The sequence below is a fragment of the Eublepharis macularius genome, chromosome 10, assembly GCF_028583425.1.
Source record: "Eublepharis macularius isolate TG4126 chromosome 10, MPM_Emac_v1.0, whole genome shotgun sequence".
Classification (NCBI taxonomy): domain Eukaryota; kingdom Metazoa; phylum Chordata; class Lepidosauria; order Squamata; family Eublepharidae; genus Eublepharis; species Eublepharis macularius.
The window spans coordinates 13,400,197-13,419,372 of record NC_072799.1 but is presented as its reverse complement, the minus strand read 5'-3'; the positions used below and the strand labels follow the sequence as shown (position 1 = coordinate 13,419,372).

The 19,176-nt window shown below is 45.8% G+C and overlaps 1 protein-coding gene across 1 annotated transcript in view; it reads right to left on the bottom strand.

The window, feature by feature from the left end:
* Positions 1-19,176, bottom strand: part of FRAS1 (Fraser extracellular matrix complex subunit 1) — a 217,964-nt gene that overhangs the window by 79,176 nt on the left and 119,612 nt on the right. Inside the window, exons 24-28 of the mRNA XM_054990228.1 lie at positions 18,836-18,986; positions 15,711-15,889; positions 10,408-10,524; positions 3,443-3,557; positions 1,925-2,062 (exon numbers count right to left, since the gene is read on the bottom strand). Coding sequence (XP_054846203.1) covers positions 1,925-2,062; positions 3,443-3,557; positions 10,408-10,524; positions 15,711-15,889; positions 18,836-18,986 — 700 coding nt within the window. The remainder of the gene's footprint in view (positions 1-1,924; positions 2,063-3,442; positions 3,558-10,407; positions 10,525-15,710; positions 15,890-18,835; positions 18,987-19,176) is intronic.

The following is a 19,176-nucleotide window of genomic DNA, read 5'->3' as shown; positions in this document are numbered from 1 at the left end:
CAGAGGTTTTGTGAGGATAAAATGCAGAAAGGAAGAATGTTGTAAGCCACTTCGGGTCCCCATTAATAAACTTAATTTCAACACAGCTTGCATAAATGGATTTCCCAGCGGATTGGTCCCTGCATATTTACTGCCAGCTGTTCTCATTTTTCCTCATCGGTAAATTGCCAACGAAAGCCATTTTCTTATTTCCCAGCTTTGTTGGGAGAACCGATTTTGGGTGGGTTTTTTTTCATTCGCTTCATACTTGTAAAAAATGGCAGCTGTTTGCATTGTCATATACCCAAGGGAGTAATGCCTTAATGTACAAATTATTTGATCGTACGCCAGGGAATTTCATGAGCTGATATTTATGTCCTGGTAAAATCCAGTGATTTAGTGATATAATTGCTTTTAGATTTCATTGCCTTGGAACACGGCGTCCAACAAACGAGAGGCTGCGTATATCATCAGCAATGCCATAGATCACAGGGAGAAGAAGGATAATGAGTTGATTGGACTGCAGATGGGAGGGTTTTCAGCCTAACAAAGGGGCATGGGAGCATAACGTGCCTGTGGCCCAATATTTCATACTCAGCATATTTACACAAAGTGTCTGCTCCGTCACCAAACATAGGGCCACTCCTAGGTTTGTTTCATGCGATACTGACTGTCCAAACCTTTTTTCCAAGGTGATCTTTTTTACAGTATAGCTGTGCTCGAAGGACAAGGTCACAACACATCTTCATATTGTTTTATTCTCACAACAATTGCCAGATCTCGGCTAAAAACACTGCTGATTCACAGAACAGCAGGAATTTTTGAATATATAAATGTATGAATTCAGAACTCAACCCACTGGTCTCTACTGGTGCTTTTGGGATCAAACTAGATCAAACAGGACATCCATGATTAAGATCTCCCTAAAATGTCTGCTGCCGCTACAATGAAGGAAGGCAATCAACAGGGCCAGCACGCCCATTGAGGACAGCCCGGCAGCCACCTCAGGGCACTAAGGCGCCGGAGGGGCACCGGCCCGGGGGCAGGGGTGTGCACCACGGAGCTGCCACCAGCGATGGCTAGAAGCGCATGCTGGCGGCAGCGGCAGTGTGGGGCAGCTGAGCAAGCAGCCTCCTGTTCAGTTGCTCCGCAGGCCAGGTGCAGCCGGCGGCCAGGCTGGTCTTTTGCATCACTTACTGCCTGGTCCTTTTAACTGGAGATGCCAGAAATCGAACGTGCATGCAAACCACAGGCTCTTCCACTGAGCCACAGCAATGAGGAAAGAAAGCTGTTTAAAGATCGGTTTAGAGTCGAAAGGCAGTGGAAGCTCCTTTCCCCCTCCATAACTTCTCTGCCACGTACTATCCGCTCCCGAAGTACCTTTTCCCATTTTTTTAAAGGCACTGGAGGTACATGCACAATGCTGTAGTTTTAGTGAGGCTTTTGAAGTCAGTTTCAGAAGCGTGGAATTAGCATGAAGCAGGGAGCAGCCCATCTGCTTGGCGGCCCTAGGCGAGTTAGAAGCGAAGGGGTGCCAACCACGCTGGCCACCTCTATTGCTTGGCCACCCAGTCATGGTATTAGGGTCTGCCCTCGAGGCACCCCTGCCCTTCCTTCCCTTCCTTCCCTTCTTCCATCAGGGGCCAAGGCTGACCTCTTCCTCCTTCTCTCCTGACTGTTGTAGTAACAGGGGGTGGGGATCAAGGAGGTGGGCAATGGATTCCTGCTATACCAGGCAGGGACAGTGGGTAACACACCCCACTGCCAGGAGACGAGGAGGGCTAGCAGCAGCTTTGCACTGTGACCCAGCACAGGGCATGTGGAGGGTGGGCTCTGCTTTTCCATGTCCCTACAGCACGGGGAGGGAGCAACTTGGGCACTCTAGCCCAGGACACCAATATCCTTGGGCCAGCCCTGGCAAGCCTGCACTCTCTCTGTTTCTTACCAGCAAAGGAGAACTCCATCATCTCTCTCATATGTGGAGCTGCAGTGGGTGGGCGGTACAAAATCTTGCCATGGTTGATGTCCGCCTGTGTGAAGTACTTTACTGGGGAGAAAGGCTTGTCCCTGTGTTCCAAAATGCCTGAAGACACGGAGAGATTCATGTTAAACACACAGCATACTTTTTAAAAAAATGTGACCGCTGTCCTTTCTGTAACACCAGGGCCGATTCCAGATGGCCCCCCGCCTCGCAAAACGTCGCGCAGAAAACGCGAAATATCGCATTTTCTCGTGCGAGTTTTGCGCGGTCGCGCAAAACTCGCGCGAGAAAACGCGATATTTCGCGTTTTCTGCGCGACGACGCGCGACGACGCGCGACGACGCGCGACGTTTCGCGAGGCAGGGGGCCATCTGGAATCGGCCCAGGTAAGGTTCTGGTGACTTCATTATATCCAATCAACCACCCAACTCTCAGTCTACACTGGACTTGGATCTGGAACATTTAGACTTCCCACTTGTGCCTCTGATGAGGAGCTCCTCCAGGTTGGAAAATAGAGAGAGAAGAGGCAGGATTCTCCTCCTTAGACCCCAGCTGAGCCTCGCGCCCAGGATATCCAGCGCTGTGCCCCGAGCTGGCTTGGCTGTCAATATTTGCTGGATAGAAAAGAGTCCAGTAGCACCTTTAAGACTAACCCACTTTACTGTAGCATAAGCTTTCGAGAACCACAGTTCTCTTCGTCAGGTGCATCTGACAAAGAGAACTGTGATTCTCGAAAGCTTATGCTACAGTAAAGTGGGTTAGTCTTAAAGGTGCTACTGGACTCTTTTCTATTTTGCTACTACAGACTAACACGGCTAACTCATCTGAATATTTGCAGGGGAGACCTGATTCTTTGCCTGTAGGGCTTGTTTGTTCTTTGTGGCATAATCCAAATTCATACACGCCACTTAAAGCAATGTGCAAGCCTTCTCCCACTGTTGATGTACACAGAAGCCCAAGTGAGTCCAAGCACCAACTTAAAACTTCTCAGCCTTGCTGGATGGCACCTTCTGTCTGCCCACTCCCTACTGCAACCACTAGGCACTCTGGCTTTCTCTACTACATCTGCCCAATAGACTTCCAGATTTGGTATGTACTGTGCAGTACTATCTACAAGAAAAGACTCTGGCTTGCAGTATTCCACAGGGTGTGGAAGTCCTGGTTATTCTGAAGGGCTATCTTCTACTGTGTTTTTTTAGATTTCTGGTTTCATAGTTGCAACACTGTGGCTTGTTCCCTTTGGGTTTCAAGCACTGTGTTTCATGAATGTGTTCATGACTAGTTGTACACCACTTTGAACTTTTTTTGGAAAGCTGGGAAATAAAATAATCGAAAGTGGCAAAAACAGAAAGACCATTCCACCAGGTTTCTGAACCAGTCTACAGTCATGCAAGAAATTGATTTACAATCACATCTCAACCTTTCTGTGCTTGATGGGATGCTTGTGATTTCATTACAAATCTGGTTTGTTAAGTATCTTGCCTTGATTTGGAGGCAGAGGTACAGTCACATTGAATACAATGCTCTCACTGGGACTCTCCGAGTCAACAAAAGAAAGATGAAGGGGTTCTAAGGAGGTCACACGGTCTTCCAAAGCCTGAAAAAAAACAGAGATGATACAGCGGACACAAAAGTCTCCAACAGATGCAAGGGAGATCACATATCTCCCTTCATCTATAAAATGCCAATTACAGGTCTATGCAGCCTCAGTTAGAATCAGAGTCAGATGAAGAAGAAAGCAGGGGTTTAATCCTTCATCACCCATGCCAACTGGACAACTGAAATCCATTTCCCTGATTCACTATTAGCATTTTGAAGGGAAAAAATTGTGTCCATGGCGACATACGGTTAACAAATGGAGTGGAGGTTGAAGGGTTAAATTCCCCTCCCTTCTCTCCACTGCCTCAAGGCAAATTGAGGCTGCATAAGACTGCAATTTGCATTTTATGGAGTGGCAGAAATGTGTGATTTCCATTAGACATACATGAAGGAGTTGCACAGAAAATGTAATAGACAAATTAAGGGGAAGGCTAGCTTTCAAAAGAACCAGCGACATAAAATGTTTTCCAACAGACTTCCAGGTTTGGTATGTATTGTTAATTACCAAGTACCATGTAGTAATTATGTTGCCTGCTTATTCACTGCATTCATGCTCATGAGAGCCAGTGTGGTACAGAGGTTACACTGCAACAGAGGAAGGCCCACGTTCAAATCCCACTCTGCCATAAAGTTCACTGGCTGTCCTTAAGCCAGTTTCTCTCTGGTTTTGCCTATCTCGCATAGGGTTGTTGGGGGGGGGGGAAATGGGACAAGGGGACAAGTAAGCCATTCTGAGCTCCTCGGAGAAAGGATGAATAAAAATTCAAATAAAACAAACAGTGATAAAATCAGAAGTGAGAATGCATCAAGTTAAAAGCTGCAGGCATATCTTGTGCTGGTGATTACTATACAATGATGAGGAAGAATATGGATATTTTTCTAGAGTGCACACTTCAGCTCTGAGGCGTGACATGAAAACTGATACCTTTGAACAGTTTCCAGATGACTAGAAGCCAGGAAGTGTTACGGGGGTGGTTGCTTCACCTTTTCCCCACTTGCCATTCTCCCTTCTTAAAAATCACCCGCAGCAGCTGCTTTTCAGTTTGTGAAGTCAAAACATGGTCTCTCACGTATTTAGAAGGGGAAAGCTTCTTTAAAAAGCACCACAAGGGAAAGCACCACAGGGGGAAATTTAAAGTGAGATGGTAAGCAGGGAAAAGGGAAATTACGCGTCCTCCCACTACAGCTTCTCTGCTCCAAATTCTATCCTCTAAAAGCTGCTTTTCAAATAAAAATAGTAAAGTGTCCAGTAGCACCTTTAAGACTAACCAATTTTATTGTAGCATAAGCTTTCGAGAACCTCAGTTCTCTTTCTCAAATGCATCTGATGAAGACAGCTGTGGTTCTTGAAAGCTTCTGCTACAATAAAATTGGCTAATCGTAAAGGTGCAACTGGACTGTTTACTATTTTGCAACTACAGACTAACATGGCTAACTCCTCTAGATCAAATAAAAATGTAGCTCTAATATGGGCAGTTGTGCATAATGGCTAGTTATCCTATTAGATTTTTGGTGTGTGTGGGGGGGGAGGGGCTTGTCTTAGTGCGGGAGCACCCAGGGTGTTTGCTTGAGGTGACCAAAGGGATGCCGTTAGGGTTGGGAAACTCCTGAATATTTGAGGGTGGGGGCTGGGGAGGGCAGGGTTTGGAGAGGGGAGGGGCCTCAGTGTGATATAATGCCACAGACTCCACCCTCCAAAGCAGCCATTTTCTTCTAGGGAACTGATCTCTGTAGACCGGAGATCAGCTGCAATTTCAAGAGATCTCCAGGCCCCACCTGGAGGTTGGCAACCCTTGATGCCTATAAAACAGCAAGTGACTGAGGCCCGATACAAGGTGACCGAGGCCCGAAATCTCCTTTGGTTTTTAGATTTTGAAGGTTGAATTCTCAGACTCAAGCGATGAACACCTTCACTTATCTGTGGATTTGTATGTCAACATAGGAAACGAATAACTCAAAAAGCAGAAATTGTTATGCAAAAATTATGTGAACACACAAGGACAAGGGCAATGATAAGAGTTTCGCTAAACTTCGGTTGACTGCTCTACATAAATCATTCAAGATGATTTCTTGCTGGGGAGGAACTTGGCGCTGCGCGGCCCCTTAGTGCAGAAACTAATCTAATTCTAAGACCTTAGAATCCAATTTCATAGACAGGATTATGCCAATGTAGGAAGAACCCAGGACTCTTTTTGTAAAGAAGAGATTGAGTGACACAGTTCCATTACATCTGCTCCCAAGAAATGGCAAAACTCATCAGCAAACCATAGCATGTTGTTAAATTCTTAATGGGATGGGAGGGGGAGGGTGAAGAAGGAACACTTAGGTTTCTTTGATATTTATATTGTTAATTTTTAAAAAAGGAAAATAAAAAGGATTTTGAAAATTCTAAACTCCATTGCCACCAAGTAGCTGTAAAATCCAGCAATGTTCTAAGCAATCAAAGTTTCTTTCATGGTTTTTATCAGGGCCGTTTCCAGACGGCTTACCTGCCTCTGGAACGTCGCGCCATGTTGTGGGGAAAACGCGAAATATCGCGTTTTCTCGCGTGAGTTTTGCGTGACATCACGTGACGTCGCGCAAAACTCGTGCGGGAAAACGCGATATTTCGCGTTTTCCTCGCAACATGGCGCGACGTTCCGGAGGCAGGTAAGCCGTCTGGAAACGGCCCAGGGCTTTTTTTCTGGGAAAAGAGGTGGTGGAACCCAGTGGGTTGCCCTCGGAGAAAATGGTCACATGGCTGGTGGCCCCGCCCCCCGATCTCCAGACAGAGGGGAGTTTAGATCGCCCTCCGCGCCGCTCAGCGGAGATCAGGGGGCGGGGCCACCAGCCATGTGATCATTTTCAAGAGGTTCCAGAACTCCGTTCCCCCGCGTTCCTGATGAAAAAAAGCCCTGGTTATTTTGTAAAAAGAAAACTACCGTATCACATTCCAAATGGTGGTTCCAGAACAATCCATCCCTCCCTTCAAAAAGTGGCTATGGTTTCAAGAAGGAATTAAGATTTTTGGATGGCACGCATACCTATGGCATGACAAAGTAAAGGTCAACTCGATGTTCCTGCATCATTTTGTAAGGAGAAGTTTATATACAATCTGGAAGAAGTATAGAATTTACTTACAAGAAGGAACCCCCTTGTGGGTGGTTCCATATGAGGTGATAGATCCGAGAGCTGTTGATAATGAACAACAATGTTTAACGTACAAAGAAATAACTAAAACTGAAGTATCTAAACTTAGAATAAAGACGCAAGAGGAACTATCACCTAACTATGATTGGTTCCAGTATAGACAGATTAGAGACTTATACAATTCGGACTCTGCAAAGGGGGGCATACGAACAGAGAACTCGGAACTAGAGCAGACCCTTCTTAAAGAAGACAAGAAAAGGATATCCAAGGTATACCAAGTACTGTTGAAATGGTATACCGAGGATGAGACAGTTAAAACACAAATGGTGAAATGGGCTATAAATTTTAACAAAGAAATAACAATGGAGGCATGGGAATACTTGTGGAAAACTACAATGAAGATAACGACATGTACTAATATTAAAGAGAATATTTATAAAATGATCTATCGCTGGTACATGACACCAAAGAAGATTGCGCTAGGGAATTTGAATACTTCTAATAAATGCTGGAAATGTAAGAAGCATGAGGGCTCCCTCTATCATATGTGGTGGTCGTGTGAGGTAGCCAGGCAGTACTGGGGGGAAATAATAAGAGAAATGAGTGAAATTTTACAATTTCAAATTAATAAGAACCCAGAACTCCTGCTACTGAACCTGGGAATGGAGGGAATTCCAGCCCAACACAGGACGTTGATATTTTACATGACAGCAGCAGCTAGACTTTTGTATGCGCAAAAATGGAAAGTACAAGAAGTGCCAACTATTGAAGATTGGATCTACAAATTGCTGTACATGGCTGAAATGGATAAGATGACAAGAAAACTGAGGGATCTGGACTCAGGGCAGTTTAACACAGACTGGGAGAAGCTGAAACAATATCTGGAGAAGAAATGGGAGGTGGGAGGAAAACTGTGGCAGTTTGAGAACTACTGAAGTATAATAAAAGTATGAAAGAGAGGGGTGACTTTACCGGGGGAGGAAGAGAAATGTGAATTTATAAGCAGTTAGATTAACAGATTGATATATATATAGATATGTATAGGTTAATTGATAGAACATTGATAGAGAATAATTAATGATAAGGTTTAAACATGAGGATTGAGTAACTAACAATATTTTCTTTCTTTGATAAGATTTATATGCACCAAACTGAATGTATAGAAGAGTCAAATTGATTGATTATGTGATGAGCTATATAGAATTGCCATAAAATGCTGAAATGAGTAATATATAGAGAACAAATTTAAATGTGGGAAATTTTTATGGTTTATGATATATAGGTTTATGATATATAGAAATATTCAAAACTGGAAAATGGGATAAATTGTTTATCCAAAGACGCACAGTTTGGGTGTATAATAAGAAAAGTAGTTAAAGAGGTACTGCTTAATATAATGGAGAATGTATATCTGTTTTAGACAGAGGAATTTAATAGAAGTAAGGGAAAAGGGACAAAGGGTGGGAAAGCTGTTGGAAGTCTACAAAAGGGGGGGAAAGGGAGGGGGTTAGAAATGAAAAATTTGGGGAAAATTGAATGTAATGTAAAAATAACAATATTCTAACCCAATAAAAATTTTTCAAAAAAAAAAAAAGAAGGAATTAAGATGAATTACCCAGAAGAAAGGATAGAGACATAGAAGAACAGGCAGGGATAAGAATGCAGCCATATGATTCATTCACTTATATGACATTTGAACTATACCAGTATACAGATTGAATACACCGACATACAAGGAATATTAATGAATAATATGCATGGGAAATATGAAACAGTGGTGGTGGCCTGTGGAGGGAGATCCTCAAATAGCGACCAAACTGATATTTTTCAACAATTAAACCTGAAAATATATTATTTTAGGCTGCTACATTTTTTATGCTTTTTATTTCAAGGAATGATTAAGTGTGGCTCCAGTCTCTGCAGGGGCCATAGAACAACGACAGTCGTCTGCCTGCAGAGACTTATCAGTCCTACTGGATTCAGAATGTTTTGAGGGATCGAGTTAACAACTCAGTTGAGGCTAGGGATCCCAGACCCCCGGTGGGGGGGATCCCCTGCCCCCGCTCCCCACACCCACTTTCCTGAGCAGCGGGGGGGGGGGGGAACCACCTTCCTTGCATGCTCCCCCGCAGCGTGGCATGCTCCCGTGCACTGCAGCCGCTGGGATCGGGCCCGTTTTGGCCCAGATCTGGGCTGCTGTGGAGTGCGGGAGCACTCCTGTGCTCTGCAGCGCTTAAAACGGGCCCAATCCACAGCAAACTGGGCCCGTTTTCAGCAGCTGCAGAGCGCAGGAGTGCTCCTGTGCTCCACAGTGCCCCAAAACAGGCCTGTTTCGGCATGGATCAGGCCCGTTTTGAGGCGCTGCGGAGTGCAGGAATGCTCCTGCACTCCAGAGCACCAAAAATGGGTCAGTTTTGGCACGGATTGGGCCTTTTTTTAGCCACTATGGAGTGCAGGAACGCTCCTGTGCTCCACAGTGCCTCAAAAAAGGGGCCCGATCCATGGCAGAACAGCCTGTTTCTGGTGCTGCGGCGCGCAGGAGCACTCCGCAGCGCCCGAAAACAGGCCTGTCCAGGGGGTGTGCAATGACGTCACTCCTGAAGTGACGTCATCGTGCCTGTGGGGGTGCGCATGCACGCTCCATGTGTGCACACACACCCTCTCCCTGTCCCCCACTGGGAGATTGAGGGGGCCTGGCAACCCTAGTTGAGGCTGCGGTGAAAGCTTGGAAAGGGAAGCTCCTGAAAGCTACGGGCAGGGTTGCTCCTTAATGTTTTCTTTAGGGCTGCCAGATCCCCTGGTGCGGGTGGGGGATCTCCTGTTCCCATCTCCATCTCCTGCCACTACTCACCGGGCTGGTGGGGGGGAAAGGTGGGGGAACAGGCCTCCCGAGTGTGCTCCTGGGGTGGTGCGATGATGTCACTCACGAGAGTGATGTCATTGTGCCACCCCCAAAGTGCTCGCGAAGACAAGAAAGGTGAGTGCTGCCCCCCCGCTTCCAGCAGGAGGGTGAGGGGACCTGGCAGCCCTAGTTCTCTTCCTGCCACAAGGGCAGAATTTGGTGCTGTATTTTACTAGAGTTGGATAATTTGATGAGTGCTGGGAGATGTATACAGAGGCACAGGTAAAAATCTCAAAGGGAAGCTGGGGGAAGTGCTACAGAGCCCATTGGAAGGCCTACAAGGCAGTTTACTGAATCTTTGTCCTCTAATTGTGAAATCCAATTTATGCAACATATTCAACTGTTGATATTTTATTGTTCTTTAATATGCACAAATTCAGTTTTGTTGGGCTGTTCAAGGGTATGCGGCAAACTTTTTTTTAAGCATTGTCTTAAATAACTCTGTAATCTGCCTTGAGTTTCTATAAGAAAGGCATTCAAGAAATAAAGGTAGTAAATAAATACAATGCTCTGGCTGTCCTTTATGGGTGGATTTTAATCATTTGCTAATTTTTATGATTTTTTTAAAGCTCTTCTTATGTTTTACTTTGTGGGCTCACTTCAGCAGGTCTTGGGAGAGGCAGCATACACATTTTCTGAATAAATAAATGAAAACACCACCTTAGGATCATGTGTGCATTTGGGGCAGGCAACATTCACAGTGAAATCCTAAGCACAGTTACATCCTTCTACAGCCACTGAAGTTAATGGGCTTAGAAGGGTGTTATCTCTCCATAGGACTGCACTGTTAGATTCCTTGTCTTTGGCTTGGACTTACGGTCATATGGAGAGAAGAACCAAGGGAGAGCTGAGGTGGCTCAGAAGAATGCGGAAGAACGGCAATGTTGAGCAGATGGGTCTCCAGATGGGCTTGTGGAACGGCAGCGCTGGACACCTGCAAATGTGACAGCCCACAAATGAAGCCAAGGCAATGAGAACAATACACAGAGGCACCTGCTTGCTTAGTTTTATTGCACAGTTTCTAGTTTATAAACAGATGACGCCCATCTGTGTGCCTCTGAATATCCTTAGCATCACTTCCTCCTGGTTAAACAATCCATGCAGCAGACCGTGCAAAATAAACCAACTGGTAGCCTCCATTCTCAACAAACGCAAAGTTGAGGTGTTACAGATTCACAACAACTTCTCTCCTAGGACACCGTCATCTCCAAGGTTCTGGGCTTTGCTACAGAACTTTGTTAATTGCTCATGGCAACACTAAGTTGGCTAACGCACTACATTCTGTTGGCCTACCTTTCCCTATGTGTGCTAAGGCTGTATTTGGGCACAGCTTCTGAGAATTTTTTCTAAAATTAATAATGCCATCAGCACCATTCACAGAGGGAGGCCGCTATTAAAAATTGATTAAGGCTCATCTTTCTAATATGCATTTAGTGAATCGACAAGAGTGACTGCATTTGAGCTTGGAGGCAGTGCACGCACACAGAATACACAAAGCCCCAGGTTTGATTCCTCTAATTGCCAGTCAAAGAATATCAGATAACAGAAAGGGAGACGCGCGCGCACCCCCCCCCCCCAGCTCATTATCCTAAAGAGCTGGTAAGGCTTAATTTAATTAGGCCAGGAGAAATCTAGATGGCCCACTTCTTGGACTCAATGTGGCTACATACTAAGGTTGCCAACAACTCGGAGAAAAAAAATGACTTGCTGCTTTAATGGCGGCTTAATTTACTCCACGCCATGAGAAACTTAAGTTGCCTCTTTCCATACTTTAAGAAACAATTAAAAGGAGAGGAGTTTTTTGTCTCCAAGTTGTTGGCAATGCTGCTACAGAAAGCTCTAATGAAGACCAAAGATTTCTACTTGTAGAGGGCAAATTTCATGCGCAGCTTTGATTCAGATTGGGACCATACCTAGAGTATGTGTGGTCGAATCTTCAAAATATTGTGAAGCCAGCAGTCTGTTTGACATCCTTAGAAATAAACAGTTTCAGAAAAGCGTTCACCCTGGCAAGGTGCTTGGCCCTTCCTTCTGCAGTATTGGAAGGCAGATACAATAACACCCCTACCTAGAAAGATTTTGCTTCTGTCTGCTAAGAGAGATGGAAACTATAGAGCCCATGTTTTTAGCTGCCCATATTATAAGGAAGCATGGGATGAGACGATCACACCATTATTATTATTATTATTATTAGGTAAAATCTCTGGTCTCACTGAAAAAGTTAGACTGGATTATCTTCTATCTGATAAGAATGCCAAGATTACCTGTCAAGTAGCCAGATATTGCATGGTGACATTCAGGTCTTGGAAATTATATTGTACTGTAATTAGATCTTCATTTTAAATTGTTTGATTTGTTGCACTGTATGCCTTGAATTTTCTTTTTCAGTGTAAATGTGTTATATGATTGGTCAAATGACCATAAATAAAGAATTGAATTGACCATACCCAGAGCGGAAGGGAGATGCAAGAGTACTTTCCTGGAAGAAAAGCTTCATGGAATTAAGGGACGAAGAGAACTGTGCATCTGACGAGGAGAGCTGTGGCTCTCGAAAGCTTATGCTACAGTAAAGTGGGTTAGTTTTAAAGGTGCTACTGGATTCTTTACTATTTTGCTACTACAGACTAACGCGGCCAACACCTCTGGATGTATGGAATTAAGGGAGACATACTTCTCAGCAAACCTGCGTGGATTGCTTCCTTACTCAGTTTCATTAACTGAAATCAGGATCCCTGCACTGTTAATAAATAATGTGCCAACGAGTCTCAACTGACTCACAGCAACCCCATCTGGGGGGTGTTCAAGGCAAGAGATGAGCAGAAATGGCTTCCATTGCCTTCCTCTGTAGAGCAAGCCAGCCTTCCTCGGTGGTCTCCCGTCTAAGTACTAACCATGGCCAATCCTTCTTAGCTTCCAAGCTTTGACAAACTCAGTCTAAGCTGAACTATTCATGCTGCTTCCCTATAGCATTACCAGTTTATTAAGGAGAAAAGGCATATCCTTTAAAAACTCTCCCCTCTCTGCATGACACACATGCACAATTTGCCTTTGATGGGCACAGACATTAGTTTCTGCCCTAAGCATTAACTTAAACATAATAAACAGATTTAACCCTTTAAGGCTTGCACTTCGGGAAACACTTCTGTGTGCTCAATGCTTTCACAAAGAGGGAGTTAAACCCGTAAGAGCAGGAGTTAAACCCGTAAGAGTAGACAAGCCTCCACGATTTGAAAGAGTGCTTATCCACCACGACCAATCTTTTCCTGCAATGCTCAGACCCAGAACAGTAGTAGGTGTGTTCCAGGAAAGGGTGCCACTTGTCTGAAGGAAAAAAATGTTCTGTCTCTTTAATGGAGGTTTAATGGGGAGCTGTTTACCAGGTGACATTTATTTAACCTCCAAGCTTCAGCCACCCATTTCCATACATTAAGCCTCCATTAAAGGGACAGGATATCCCCCACCCCACCTCCACTGGCTATCCTAGTTTCAGGGCACCCTCTCAGTTCTTACAAGAAAACAAAGAGGCTCAGCAGGTGTGTTCAACACCTGCATGAACCAAGGATGCACCCTGGAACATGCCGCAGAATTCTGTTTGACTTGCCAAAGCTGCCCAGCAGATAGCCAGTGTGATGTAGTGGTTAGAGTACTGGACTAGGATCCGGGAGTCCTGGGTTCAAATCACTTGCACTGCTCTGAAGGTCACCGGATCACTTTGAGCTAGGTACCTTCTTTTAACCTAGCTTACCATTCTGAGCTCCTTGGAGGAAGGGCAAGATAAAGACCAAGGAAAAATTCTGTACTCAAATAAGAATCATAAACTGGGGACAGGTTGGTCGTTTATTTTACCAGGAAAAATCTCATTAGGCTGCTGCCGTAAGCTCTGCCCGACCTCGCAGTGGGGCTGACGAGGAAGAGTACAGGTGCTGCTGGCACAGGGCAGAGGCAGGAGCCATTATGCCTATACTCTTCCAGCAGGGAAGCGAGGTGGTGGGAGGGAGTGTGGCCATTTCTCAGGGCCGCTTTGGCCTCAGAGTTTGCTTTAAGTTAAAGTTAAAAAATAGTACAGGCATATCCGCCTCTGGTGATTACTACACAGTATACAAAGGAACGTAAGAAGATGACAGGTATTTTTAAACAACGTACACTTGTGCTTTGAGGCATGGCATGCAAATTAATCTGATGGCGTGTTTCGAACATGAAAAGTTGCTTGTAGCAGGTACACCAGGGGATATTTCTTTACCTTTTCTGCACTTGCCAATTCTGCCTCTCTAAATCACTCTCCGCAGCTAACTGGCTAGCTACACAGGCAAGACCAGCTAGGGTTGCCAGCCCCCTGGCCAGGGTGGGGGATTCTCAGCTCCCCTTTCTGGCCACAGTTCAGAGCAGTGGCAAGAGAAAAATAAAATACAATAATGGCCATCAGGCTAACAGCTTGGCATCACTTCCAGGAAAACTCGTAAGTGACGTTAGCTTGCTCTAAGAATCATCAAAAAGTCTATGGTTTTACAATAGAGTTTCTGGCAATTCCTAGAGAGGTATGACGTCACTTCAAGGTTTTCCCAGAAGGGACCTCACATCATCAGTGATAGCTGCTGCTACCATGTCTCTGCCCCCTGCCAAGACTCCCGCTGGTTGCCAGGCTATACCTGGCAAAAACTGACAGTCAGACAAACTAACATGAAGGTAGAAAGTTTGAAAAGTGCTAGGAGGGAGGAAAGGAGGAAAGGAGGGAAGGAAGGAAGGAACCACAATTACATTCCAGTAATCTCAAGCACGCATGCCCACAACCTATTTGGGAACAGAGTGGTAAGCTGCAGTACTGCAGCCCAAGCTCTGCTCACGACCCGAGTTCAATCCTGGTGGAAGCCGGGTTCAGGTAGCCGGCTCAAGGTTGACTCAGCCTTCCATCCTTCCAAGGTCGATAAAATGAGTACCCAGTTTCCTGGGGGTAAAGTGTAGATGACTGGGGAAGGCAACGGCAAGCCACCCCGTAAAAAGTCTGCCAAGAAAACGTTGAGATGCAACGTCCCCCCATGGGTCAGTAATGACTCGGTGCTTGCACAGGGGACTACCTTTACCTTCCCTTTAATCTCAAGTATGCATACCCACAACCTATTTGGGGCTTTTCACTTTCTTCTACAAGAGGGAAACACTCCACTTGCTGCAGTGGAACTCCTGCCTGAGCATGCAACGTTTCAGTCTCACAGAGGGGAACCAAAACCCCATGTGCATACCGTTTTCTAGACAGCAGCCAAGGGTTTTATCAACTGAGCCACTGAGGAAGCGGCGACATAAAAAATTCCAGTAAGTAAGTAATAAATACATAAATTGACTTGGGGGATCCATTTTATTAGAGGTCATTGAAAACAGTTCCCAGAACACTACCAAAAACCATCCGTCTGCATTTTCTCTGCAGCAGCCATCCATTCTTCATGAGCCTGACAGATGGATTATTGTTTCCTGATAGGATGCAGCTAACTGTGGCTTCATTCCCCACCCCTCCCCACAACCACACAGCTGACCGTGCCATTACGGCCACCGCAGCAAGGTGCGCCGCTCATGCAAAATGCATACAAGCTAACAGCAAAGCAACAGCTCGATGAAAGATTAGCTTGTTCAACATCCAGCACTTCAACACTTCCTCATTATCAGTTATGTTAATTACCTCCGAAATTACCTTAATTGCTTCTCCAGTGCTACGGTAATAGCTTCTACACTGTAAACCAACTGAACAAAATATTGCGTACAGGCACTGAAAGACAGCTTTCACTGTATGTGTGTACGTCTGTATGTGCATGCATGCATGTGTACACGTGAGAGAGAGAGAGAGAGAGAGAGAGAGAGAGAGAGAGAGAGAGAGAGAGAGAGAGAGAGAGAGAGAGAGATATTCTACTTCACATTTCGGCCTCCTGGGAAGGAGACTGAACTTTACATTCTACGATTATGTATCTGCAGACAGACTGTAAACAAGTATCCTTATGATGAACGATGTGTGAGATTCATGCAATTTATGACAAGTAGCTTCAACGCAGGGCATTTATCTTGTATGCAGCAGGCCCTCCCGGGGGCTGTAACTAAGAGAGCAAAAAGATCTTGTTACCACTCAGTGACAATACATACCTGGAAGCGGAAGGAGTCGCTCTCCGTCTCAGATCCAGAGTGCCTGTACCATATGACACCTTCGTTGATGTCGTGTTGGCTGAAAGAAGTGGTTGGTGTGGCTGCTCTTCCGTTGGGCAAAGGCTGCCATTTTAGCCCAGGGTCATCTGCAGGCATGGAGACCAGAAACACCACTTCACCTGAGAAGGAAGAGAAGAACTGTGAGCACCTCTCTCTCCACGTTTCAGAAAGAAATTAACGTATGAAGGACAGCTTAAGAAGATCAGAAGGTTCCTCCTGGAGCAGACCAAAGGTCCACCTTAGCTACCATCTTCTTTCCCACAGTGGCCAAGCAGATATCTCCAGAAAGACTTCAAACAGGATAAAGTCAGGTTCAACTCAACAACAGATTACAGTGCCAGGCAGCAGTTAGGATCTAGGGGACTCTCAGAGATTTCCTGACCTGGGGAAGGGGGGAAAGTAAAGTTCTGCAGTGTTTCCAGCTTGTGGACCAAGACCGAAAAGTGGGCTGTGAAGCTTCTGAAAGTGGGTCGCTGGCCAGCCATCCCTAGCAGCGCCTCCTGCCCTTTGCTCTCTTCTCTTCCTCCCCTCTCCTTCCTTTCTAGCTTCCCTCATCCTCATCTTGCCCTCCTCCTCTGCAACACTAACGAAGGTGAAAACTTTACAGCAGTTGCCGGAAGATGGGGGAAAAGGCTGGAGAACAGGTGGGAGCTGTTCAGCGCGTGGAAAAGGGATAAAGAGGTGTGTGAGAGCACCCGGGCTCTGTCTCGGAGCTGCTCCTTCAGCAACCTCTTGCCCAGTCCCCTGCAATGCCTCACTGCCCTCTACCTGTCATGGAAGATGTACTGAACTGAGTCACCTGCTGCCCACCTCTTGGCCCACATCTGCCATCTTCCTGCAACTCCTCAACCCAGTGTCCCTCCCCCCAGCTCCTTCTCAATCTCTTGGGTCCTCCCCGGATGGGTTGCCATTCGAAATACGTTTGGACTTGCAGGTCATCATACCAAAAAAGGTTGGGAACCACTGGGCTATGTCATGAAAATATACCACCTGTTCTTCCAGCTGCTCAGGCAATAGACAGGGCTCCAGTCTGGGACTAATTCTGAAGGGACCAGAGTGGGGCAGCTGCTGCCCCCCCCTCCAGTCACTGAGATCCATTCTGTTTGCATTCCTCTGGCTCAGTCCCTTTGTTTAAAAGAATCCGAAGCTGTTCCAAAGCCGCGGCACCCGAGCATTATTACAGCTGTTGCAACAACCAGAATCCTATCAACCTGACAGTAATATTGGGATCCAATATTAACTTCACCGCCAGCCGATGTCCTCTGGGCTGGTGATGAGATTCAGCCATTCATGCCCATAATCTGTTCTGACACCAGAGTTACAGATTCCATTATGTTGACAGTTTGGATTCCGCTCTAGCACCATCAAGTGTTTGGGCTCCTGACACATCAACTCCCACTGGGGATTCAGTGATGTCTATTTAATATCTAGCTGCTAAATTATTTAAAATGCATAGATCTCAATTAAATAAACCCGCACGGCAAGCCAATCTGGCGTGTGCTCGAGACCTCATTCTCTGCAGGTTTCCCAGTCTTTGGGGAATATTGCTATCTTAAATTGTAGTAGCTCAATCTGATTGAATCCAGCCTGAACATTCGTTCTTATTCATACAGGCCATCCCAGCATATGACTCAAAAGCCATCTGGCTACCTCTAGCAGGGCTAGGGATGCCAGATGTCCAGTTTTCAACTGAACAGTCCAGTGTTTTCCCTTTCTGTCCAGTAAAAAGCTGAGAAAATATTGGAGATATAAATGTCCAGTATTTTCTAATTAAGTAAGCCTGCAACCATTGTGACCGAGTTCCATGCATGCTCTCTTTTTCCCCCCTGCAACTCACTAAAGTAGCAAAATCCCCATCAGCTTGTTTTCTGTAGCAATCAACAAGGTTAAAAGAACCAAATATATCACTCAGCCCCAGGCAGGACACCCCTGGAGAAATCCTATTGGATTGACCGAAGAAAGTTGGAAAGAGAGAGACTTTTGCGGCCAACCAATCAGCTTCCAGTGTTGGTTCCAGCGGACTGCGGGGTAGATGGTGGCAGGATTGAATAAAGAAAAGTGAAAAACAGATTGAGGTGAGGAAAAACAGATCAGGGGGGGGGGACAGATTCGGCTGGGGGAAAACAGATTGGTAAGTTATGGTGAAGCTGCAGAGTTTGGAGACAGCGAGTCCTTTGGAAGGCAGCAAGTGGATCCAGTATCTTCCTTGCATTTTTATCTGTTGCACAGCCCTGGAGGCTGCAAGTGCTTTACTGCTATTAAGTACTTTAATGCTGCAATACTATGCACATTTACTCATGAGTAAGTGCCATTGAATTCACTGAAGGTTACTTCTGAGTAAACATGGTTAGGATTCCATGGTAAATCTCCCAGCAATTTCAGTGGGAGACTTAAGCACAGGACTTTTTTGTGGCAGTTCTCGTTGCTGCTGCGTGCCAGAACCTTTCAGGGGACTCTCTCAAGTCCTGAGGGGGCAACTGAAGCCCCTACTGTGGCAATGAGCTGGAGGGGAGCCTGCATATGTCTCTTTGCTTTGGGGAAGAAGCATGTGGGAGCCAGGAAACACACTGGCAGGCACTAATGGAACGACACTGGGAGGTCGCTGATTTACTCTTTAGACAAGATCTTGTGTTTTGCAATTTTATGTAACGCATCAGTTTCCTGAAAAGCTGGGCTTCTGCGCTCTCTTTGTAATATCTCCCCTACCTCTGCCCTTCTGCTGTTTGCACTTCTGAGTGGAAGAATGAAATGGTTGCAACGGAAATATCGAGGGGAGGGAAGCCGAACTCCAGCAACCTCCCGCAAAGTGCAGGCAGTCGCTGCGGCATAAAGGGTAACAGGCACCTGGAGCTCCCAGACCGGCTCTATTTATCATCCTGGAGGGGTGGGGTGTTTGCTTGGAACTCCGACACCACGAAAATTGCTCCCGCACCCGATTGGGGGCGGGGGGGGGGGGTGCTTCTCTTCATAAATATTTGAAGATGGGAGGAAATAGAAGGGAAAGGAGGAGAATGTCAATGAGGAATAGCAACACTGCTCAGAGAGTTTTCATAGCCTCCACTTACCATATAGTGGTGGGTCTCTAATTGTGTAGATGATTGCAGAATCACTGACCCCTGGCATCTCGGCGTGTAGAACTTTGCTGGTGATTTGCAGCATGCCTCCTTCGGGGACCCACACCGTGGAGCTGGGGACTAGCTGGGAACCCTCGCTGCTCTGCAAAGAAGGCAGAAAGCGGTGACATTCGTTGAATGATCCATGACAGATGCAACCGTCTGCAATATTTACAAGGCTAGGCTCAGGCAGCGCTTGATGCTAAATCAAAGTCTTGAGACAACTTACTGTCTCTTAGTTTAAGTGGGTAGCCGTGTTGGTCTGCAGTAAAACAGCAGGATTTTGAGTCCAG